Raw genomic sequence first — 9,706 nt, 5'->3', positions numbered from 1 at the left:
TGGTTTTGTTTACAATTAACTAACTAGAGCTCCTTAATTTATCAGCATGAAATCAGTTATTGATCGCTATAACAAGCTCAAAGAGGAACATCATCAACTCTTGAATCCTGCTTCTGAAATCAAGGTAAAGTACAATTTACATATAAAAAATTCCAACTCCGTTCTGATGAGATTTCTTGCATCGATACAATATTATATCTGTGATACGTACTGTCAAATATAGCTTCGAAATAGCATATCCATAGTTCTTAGCTGCAATTAATTACTTTCATTTAAAAATATTTTATGCTGAACTTACAGTCTATAGTTCTTTGACTAGAGCAATTCAAGTACTACTGAAAAAAAATAAATAAATAAATTAAAAAACAGATGCAGGCTAGGATTGCATTAGTTACTTTCCTTAGGGAGCGTATGTATAGCAGTTTTAGATTTTGAAATAAGACCGATGAGTCCAATACTGACTTTTCTAACTAGCCATAATCATTTATATCCTAAAATTAATACAGAAGACGTGTAGGTACAGTGCAGTGTGCTTGTGCTGCACCGTATTTTGATGTATCTTTAGTGCGAACAACATTTTAATAGGGAATAGCAGCCAAGTAAAGAAACATAAGTTGTGGTGGCCATAATAACCAAACAATTCCTAAGGACTGAAAAATTTGAAATCGTAAGCTGAAACAATATTTCAACCAAAAGTTAAAAAAGGAATTCATGTGGAAAATTTAGAAAAGAGACAGGCTAGCATACCCACCAATACCTAATACATTTTTTCCTTTTTATTTACCCATTTAGATTTTGACACGTGACATCTTTATTTTTTTTATTTTACAAATTTAACAACACAATTACACAAATATAAGTAAATTCATTCAGAATAAGCAAATTTGGCTGAAACTTCGTAATTACAACATATAGACATTTATTACAAAAGTTTCAACCAAATGTCTTTATCTTTGTAAAAGCGTTGTGAAAAATGTAATTATTTTCACAATACAAAAAAATCACCTAATTACAAAACCGAGAACCATATTACTTAAACGAGGACAAATGGTCTATTTATTCCAAATCTGAAAATTTACAATTTTGACAACACATTCGTCTTCAATTTTGTAAAAGGGGTCATAAATTTGTAAATCTGCTGGTTCATACCTCATGATTACAACATATGAACATTTATTATAAAAGTTTCAATCAAATGTCTTTATGTTTGTAAAAACGTTGTGAAAAATATTATTATTGTCCCAATACAAAAATGTACACCACTCAATTACAAAACCGAGAACCATATTACATAAACGAAGACAAATGGTCTATTCGGTCTAAATCTAAAAATTTACCATCTCGATAACACATTCATCCTCAATTTTGTAAAAGGGGTCATAAATCTGTAATTTTGGTTCAGACCTTTTATTTACAACATATGAACATTTTATTACAAAATTTTCAACCAATTGTCTTTATGTTTGTAAAAGCATTGTGAAAGATGTAATTATTTTCTCAATACAAAAAACATAACTCAATTACAAAATCGAGAACTATATTACGTGAACGAGGACAAATGGTTATTTTGGTCCAAATCTGAAAATTTACAATTCGACAACACATTCGTCCTCAATTTTGTAAAAAGGGTCGTAAATATATAAAACAATTCAGAAAAACCACAGTATAGAAAACTGGTGGGTACTCTAGAATTTTCCTTTGCTGCCACATAAGTGAACAACAAGTAAATAGAGATATGCATGTTATTCTGATGCTGGTTGATTAACAATCGACCACATGAAGTCCAAGAAACAAATGAAACAAGGGAAAGAACAAGGAAGAGAGAGATTTAGCTAGTTAAGCTTGTCCTCAGACCCAGTTGCATGTAGTTCTAGAGTTAAAGGCAATTAATTAACATGGTTAATTGGATTAGGAACTTAGCGGAATCCTTCAGCATCTAAGCCATAATTAGGACACAAGAACCTGTAAATACTGAACAAGTTCATAATATTGAATCGCTTAGGTTCGGTTTGCTGTATATATTGAGCTACTAATTAAAGGATGCCATAAACAGGAAAATAGAAAGCCAATGATCTAGCATCCGAGAAAGTACTGGTTGAACGTACTTGATGAATAATACGTAGAGCTTCCCTTCACCCTCACTAAATTTAAGTGCAAAGAAAGGTATCACAATAAGCATTCAATAAAAACGACAAAAATCCATATATTCCAGAATATAAGAAGAGAAAATGAATACCCCATCTTACATGAATAAAAACCAGTGTATTCTGAATGCACACTGTTGGATGGAAATGGGAATTGTAGATAGAAGTACAGTGGGATCTTGGCATTAAATTTTAAACCAGATTATATCATATGTTGGGATCTTGGCATTTCGAAAATTCATAGGTTTTTCTCCACTCCTGTATCCACATATTATATCATATATCACTTTGAAAGTTTAGATCCAACATCAATTTTTTGTTATCTCTTAATAGAACGCAGCAACTATTTGTAGTGAATGAGCGGGCACTCTCCAATTAGTAAACCTTACAGTCAGAAACCACAGTCAAAGGTAGTGGAAAAGGCTTTTTATCAGAGGAGTCCAGAGAGAGAGGACTTCCCCTATTTTGATGCAAGTACACTGTTTTCATAACCCTTTGGTTGGAGAGAAATGCCAACAAAAGTTTACAGATTAGGTCGAAATCTAATCACAAATTTCCTCAGAACTTGGAATACGCTGACATTTCTTTGGCACGGATTCTCTTCTGTATATTTGGACGACTCCGCAGAAATTTGTCATTCAAGGGGGCACCTTCAGGGATTCTACTTGAGAAAATGTGTCAGCAATCAAGCCTGGATTTTCTCTGAGAGACAAACTATCCCTATTTGTCTCAAGTATGTGTATATATATATATATATATATATATATATATATATATATATATATACATTTTCAAAAAAAGAATGTAGCCAGATATGCCAGGCTTTAAGTTTATCTAAGACCACGGCATGCAACACTATATATATGCTCTAGGTCAAACATACACAAGCATGATCTCGTTATGATATCAATTACAAATATGGAAAATTGGAGTACGTACGTACACGGGGAAAATCTATAGATGCTGCAGCGAGAGAAGTGCTAACTTTCATACGTATAACATCCAAGTAGCAATGAGGCTAGCTAGCTACGTACCCCTTAAGCTAATGCATATTTGGTTTGCATTTGCAGAAGAAAAGAACAAAACTACAGTAGAAAGTATGAAGGTGCTGAAGGTCTGGATAGTAGCATAAGTTCAAGGTTGGAATATTCTTCAACAAAATTCCATTGAATAATAGTTCGTTTCTTTTGACCAAGCAGAGGGAATGCCACAATATCTCCACTACTTGATTCTGACCAGAACTAATCCATGTAGGTGGCGAAAACGTACTAGATAACTGCAGCATTCCAATCTAAGTGAGTAGAAAAAAGAGCTATTTTAGATAACGCCGATGCATATCCAAAAGGTGCCAAATTGAAATCCTTTCCATGTGCGAGGGTCAGATATACAAAGCAACTGGACATTGCAAAAACAGATGGTTCACATACTCAGCTCCCTATTTGCACATATCTGAGAGGAAAGACGTGCAACTACTCCCAATTCTAATCCAAAAGGTGCGAAATTAAAATCCTTTCAACTTGCGAGGGTATGGATACAATTATACAAATGCTTAAAATCTACTGTGCATCTAAAGCTAAAAGAAATATAACTGTTACTACATTATACTTTATTCAAGTGCTATTGTGTTACCTGTCCCTCAAGTCAGCTATTCTGTAACAAAAGATAGAATACTTGCCGCAACTTCATCATACAAGTGGCATGCAGGCTCATGAGTAACCAAGTCTTGAAATGAAGCCTTCTAGATTTCCCTGCGAGACAATTTGACAATCCAAACTCAAGTAATTTATCTGACAATGACATTGTAGTCATAAACCAAATTTTTCTTCATGTACCATCCATGTTGAACTCACAAGACTACTCTTGATGCCATTCTGCAGGTTCTCCACGTTCACAGACACTTAATCTGAAAATCAAAATTCATTTAGATCAATAAATGGCATGGTGAGTAGTTATATGTCTCTAATTGTGTAATCCAACAACTCCGATCCTGTTAGAATCCAAAGCCAACACCACGTCAGAACTTAATATAACGAGCTTTTTCTCTCTGCTCTTGCTCAGTAAACATCAGCTTTTAGATCAAGACTTGAACTTCAGAAGGTGTCACGCATATGTAAATATATGTGAACATGTCATTTAGTACTACAGATATTATCATTTTCTCTTGCGATGATGATATGTACGTTGTTGAGTGAATTAGATTTTGAGGAGTAATAGGTGCTTTTGGGTTCAAGTTGTGTCCTAATCATATTAGTGTAATTTTCTTGATTAATTGATAGCTTGATTTGAATATAATGGGTAATTTAATTGAGTTTTTTTTTAGGGTTTAACCTGGAAACGATGACTTCTGGGTGAACTACTATGGTACATGAACGATGACAGAAAAAGGAATATATCAACAAAGCTAATCAATTATGATTGATATTTTATTGTTTTTGGCTTAAATGTATCGACTTCTTTTTCATCAACTCATCTACATTATATACTCAAAAGTACAGTGTTCTGATTCTCACAAAAAAGAAAAAGAAAAAGAAAAAAAAAGTGCTCTGAGTAATCGCATGAATGCTCATCTTTCTGTATCTAATATTGCATTGCATGAGAATAAGTTTTTTTTGTGCTATATATATGCTAGTTTTGGCAAAGGGAAGCAGCAAGCTTGAGGCAACAATTGCAGTACTTGCAAGAATCTCACAGGTACAATAATCACATCCTAGATACTGAACACTCAACTAAAACCTAGGAGTTTGATTTGAACTACATTTTTTTTCTTTAAATTGAATGATATAATTTCCGACCTGCATGTTGGTTATTGAAGTTTTCATAAGAAGAATGAAATTGACACTCCCTAATTTGCAATTCAAAATCATTCTTCCTTTTGGGGTTGAATTCTTATAAAATCACATTATAGTTCATGTGCATCACCAGCTGGAACAGTCCCATACCGAAAACAGTAACCCAAACCCTCAAATTCTGACAAAGAAGAGAATCCATTAACATTCAGTTTTTGGAGATCACTTAAATAGTTGCTTCCTTTGACACTCAAGATGATGGTTTACCCAAAAAAGATGATGGTTTAGTCAACAAAGATATAATGACTATCAGTTAATGTATGAGAACCTTGAGAGCATACGTGCACATGTTTTGTGAAATATTTAGGCAATTGATGGGTGAAGAACTATCTGGATTGAGCGCCAAAGATCTACAGAACCTGGAAAGCAAACTGGACATGAGTTTGAAAGGTGTCCGGTTGAAAAAGGTACCATAGCCTATATCTGATTAGACACTAATATTATTTTCAGTTTAATTATGATCCTTATATGGTTAGCACATGTATAACAAATTAACAATCATTTACAAATTAATTTTTCTACACGATCAGCTATTACATGAAGAAATAAAAGACCAGAACCAGAAGGTTAACCAATAATTTCTCCCATTTTCTTAATGAAATAATGTTGATGGTGCTTATTTTTCTAATATTTGCCAGTTTGTTTCAGGGAAATCTCATACATCAAGAGAACATAGAACTGTATAAGAAGCTAGACTTCATAGGTAAAGAGAATGCCGAACTCCAAAGAAAGGTACGGTATTGTCTAAACACAATTCATTTTCCTTCCCTTAATTTTTGTTCTTTTCAATTTTAGAAATACTCAGAGCAAAACCATAATGTTAACTATATATTAACACCCAATACCATTAATTTGGTCTAGCGGCATAGTCTTCTTTTAGTAAGTGGGAGGTTGTAAGTTCGACTCACATAGTTGTAATATTTGAGTTGTTTACCTGATCAAAAAAAAAAAACTGTTTATTAACATTATGGAAAGTGTTGATTTCTTGATTTTCTTCTCTTGTAAAAGCTAAAAAGTTTTCACTTGTAGGCCTATGGAACAAGGGATGTGAATGAAGAACACAGAGGCTCTGAACCCCCATTTGCCATTACTAATGGATTTCAGTTGCATGCACCCATCCATGTCCAGCTAAGCCAGCCACATAATCAAACTGATCAGCCACAGAACAATAATGCTCCAGCAAATGCAATCAAACTGGGGTACGTATCTCTTGAATACTCATTATTTTGAGTTCTAATCCAAAACCCTACCTAGTAAAAAGAAAATATGAGAGAGAGAGAGAGAGCTCATTGTTTGTTTGATTCATTGATTAATGCTGCCTCCAATTTTTCAACAGATTGCACCTGCATTAGCATGGTTGAGTCACCATTAATTCAGCTATCAAATTGTACTACGTCAAAGTCAATCTTATAGAACTGATCGAGATGGCACAGTTATAGTAAAATGGATCTAGCAGAAGGGGGCGGCCTAAGCGCTTTCATATGAAATGTTCATGAAACAAACATTTCCTTCAATTTGTGTACAAGAACTAGACAAATTAAGCAGGGAGTGTAAATTTGTGCAATAATTGGAAGTAATAGTGTGTGTTGATTTTTCCTGTATTAAGGATGTATTTGTGGTCAGACAGAACTACAGAAGTACAGTAATCACATGTTGTACCTGTATCTCGCTACATGAATGTTCACTTTCATAATAATCATGTGGTAACGATCTTAAACTATATATGCATTACCTTTTATTTTATTTATTTTTTGTTGCAAAGAAAAAATTTTAGTTGGATTATTAACTCCTCCATGAACATAATTGCAACTTCTTACGGCTGAGCCTTCCAGATATGTTAGGTCGTTCCAAACCCTCTATAAAAATATAAAAAATAAAAAAAAGGACAAAAAAATTGCAACTTATTATAAAGCAAACATATACAAACCGATTCAACCTCATACAAGGTTTTAATTAGATTGCAAACTGTTTGAAACCATAATCACTGGATGCATTTAGAAGATTGGATTAGAGATTGTTAAATTTATATATGGACATGATACACGCGGTGAAGTATAAAGAATCAAAAGCATATTCAAATTAATGAGCAAACAAAGCCTTTTCCCTAAATATAGATACACATTTACCCAATTCTGATAGTAAATGAGTTTGCTGTCGAGTTCAGTGTGTTTTTTTTTTTTTGAATGGAAAAGGTCATCACTTTATTATAATCAAAAGATTACATAGAGATGATGTAAAGATATATCGAGAAAACAAAAGCATTTGAAAGTAAAATTGCAATAACGGTGTCAGCGCTAAAACAATAACGTTTAGACTCGGTGTTACGCTCACGAATTGCAGCCGTTGAGCGAAATGAGTAGTCGATGATTTCACTACTCATCAAATCCAATGCCCAAAATGATAAAAATCACTTCGGCACCCGGCTAAGGGTAATCTGCCACTTGAAGAAATGAAGCTGACCAAGGGTGATTCCTATGGCCGTGATGGCAGCCGATCTTTAACGAACAAATACCATAGTTGTGGGTCTGTCAACCAATAGCAATACCAGTGTAAAGGCCAAAACCAAAGACATTGGCAGTATTTCCAAGAGAAAAAAGAAATTGGATTCCAGTACCAAAGCCCGCAAGGCCCACCTGGATCCCAGACCCAGACCCTGCTCCAGACCCGAAGCCAGATTCGACCTGGATCACAACTCCATAACTAGCGCTGCCATGCCCTTGAAACTAGCCATTGCGCCGCCTTCTCATGCCGGAAACAACTCATCCACAACTGATCACTAGCTAGGTCTCATCCCGGCTGCCTCAAGTCGTACAACCCAAAAAACCTCTGATGTAAAACGGAAGTTGTGGCTCACCTCCATAGATCTGAGCTTCTTGTACCTTCCTCAGTCGTGGACTGCCACCTCTGAATTTGGGGACAATACCCACACATCTATGCCGCCGGCCAACAACAGATCGGGTCTCCACCAACGAAGGATTGATCTCTTGCCTCAATGCTAAACCCGGGATCCCAAGAGTGATTCAGATCCGCTAGAGAGACGCATCGCAGTCCATCATCATTCCTGACATTGGAAGTGAATGCCAGGGAAGAGATCCAACATCGAAATTAAGAGGTGTAGCAACCTGGGGATTGCCATGGAGGGATTCGCGAGGCCAAGAGAGTGGTCAGCTGAGAACCATAAACAAGAACGTCGCCAGTCAAGGTGTTTGGGCGGGGAAACCCTAAGGTTAGCCGCCGCCGTAGTGAGAGAGCGAGAGCTCTCATAGGTTTTGTAAAAAACTGGAGGCTATTACCTCATTAGGTAGTGACCCGCTCGTTGCTACGGGGTTAGAGTGGAGGCATGGCAAAACCGTAATTAGGCTATCCGAGAAGGGTAAAATAGTATTTTTCGTAACTTTAATGAAAAGTAACTGAAAATTGAGTGGCAAAATTGTAAGAAGATATGAGAGAAGGGCAAAATGGTCTTTTACTGGGTTGTGACCGAAACCATCCAACTAAAAAGTGAGTAGCTGTGAGGGTCTTTTTTCGAATTAAATTGCGACTAGGCCAAGATTAACCCAATAATCCGATTAAAGAGAAATCTTGTATGTGATTCAAACAACAAATGGGCTTGACAGCATGAAGCGTGGTGTGAGAGAATTGGGTTTCTGGATTTGGGATTTCTGGGAAATTGGTTTGAATGAGAGTTTCTAGGAGGATGGCTGAGAGTTGAAGCTGGTAAATGCATGAATGCTTGGCTTCATTGCTATTGTTTCTAAGCTTGTTTTTGGGTTTCTTTGGATTGTGCTGGGATGCCTATTCCAATCCTAAATCTCCCTTTATATAGACTCAATTGGGAACACAAAGTTTCTGGATAAATCAATCCTTCTTCAATTCTCACATAATTCATGCCTAAAATCAAGGAAAAGAGACGCTTACTTGAAAGATCTGGATTTAGGAGGATGTGAAAGCTGCTGCAGCAGGAAGCAGCGATGGTTGCAAGCAAAGATAGCTGCGGTGACCCCAAAACCTAGAACGAGGTAGAAGGATTGCAAGCTCATCATTTGAGGAAGAATATAAAGGATACTATCCTACTGGTCCGAACGTTTCTTCCTCATCAACTAACAGAAGGGATAAATATTTCTAGAGGATTTTGGATTAACTCTATGTGTAATAGACTGTTGCGGGGAGAAGATTGAATATTAGGTAGTTGCGAGAAGAAAAGACGTGCTTTGAACGAGGAAGGAGATGAAAGGGAGTTGGGCTTTCTTATATGGGTATTGGGTTTCAAATGAAAGGCTAGCTAGCCCAATTCTCATGTTCACCATTCATTCTTAATTTAAGTCATTGGGCTTGGATTTCGAGCCCAAAATCGAAATCACTAACGACACTAAATCGAGAAATGAGCATTGTGTGTTTCTATAACCTTCCACACCACACCCACTTCTGCAAGCCCCAAGAGCATGATTGTGGCTTGGGTCCACAAACGTGGCATGACGATTCGAATATATATGTAAATTATGTATTATCGACTGTAGTTTGTATGATATTGTCTTATTTGTGCTTGAAGTGTGCGTATGACATGTTTGTGTTTTTTTTGGGTATCAATAGTAACAACGTAACAAAGTGATTTTCCATAACAAAAAGGGCAAATGTGTAATTTCGCGTTCGGAGACACTGTTCATAAGCAAATTGAACTTTAGTATATGGTACAAATGGATGGTGGAGCAGTTTTGG

The 9,706-nt window shown here is 35.9% G+C and overlaps 1 protein-coding gene and 1 non-coding gene across 2 annotated transcripts in view; both read left to right on the top strand.

Moving 5' to 3' along the window:
* The window catches only part of LOC101298663 (MADS-box transcription factor 27-like), a 9,347-nt gene extending 2,745 nt beyond the window's left edge, over positions 1 to 6,602 (top strand). Inside the window, exons 3-9 of the mRNA XM_004289777.1 lie at positions 46 to 124; positions 4,774 to 4,835; positions 5,298 to 5,397; positions 5,521 to 5,556; positions 5,639 to 5,722; positions 6,020 to 6,189; positions 6,327 to 6,602. Coding sequence (XP_004289825.1) covers positions 46 to 124; positions 4,774 to 4,835; positions 5,298 to 5,397; positions 5,521 to 5,556; positions 5,639 to 5,722; positions 6,020 to 6,189; positions 6,327 to 6,342 — 547 coding nt within the window. The 3' untranslated portion in view covers positions 6,343 to 6,602. The remainder of the gene's footprint in view (positions 1 to 45; positions 125 to 4,773; positions 4,836 to 5,297; positions 5,398 to 5,520; positions 5,557 to 5,638; positions 5,723 to 6,019; positions 6,190 to 6,326) is intronic.
* On the top strand, positions 3,531 to 4,651 carry LOC101298951. Its single transcript, XR_183902.1, has 2 exons — positions 3,531 to 3,922; positions 4,022 to 4,651. It is a non-coding gene; the product is annotated as an uncharacterized LOC101298951 (transcript).
* Positions 6,603 to 9,706: the final 3,104 nt, after the last annotated feature.

This window comes from Fragaria vesca, linkage group LG2 (assembly GCF_000184155.1).
Source record: "Fragaria vesca subsp. vesca linkage group LG2, FraVesHawaii_1.0, whole genome shotgun sequence".
Taxonomy (NCBI): domain Eukaryota; kingdom Viridiplantae; phylum Streptophyta; class Magnoliopsida; order Rosales; family Rosaceae; genus Fragaria; species Fragaria vesca.
Note: the sequence above shows the minus strand (reverse complement) of the source record. Positions and strands in the feature narration are given on the sequence as shown.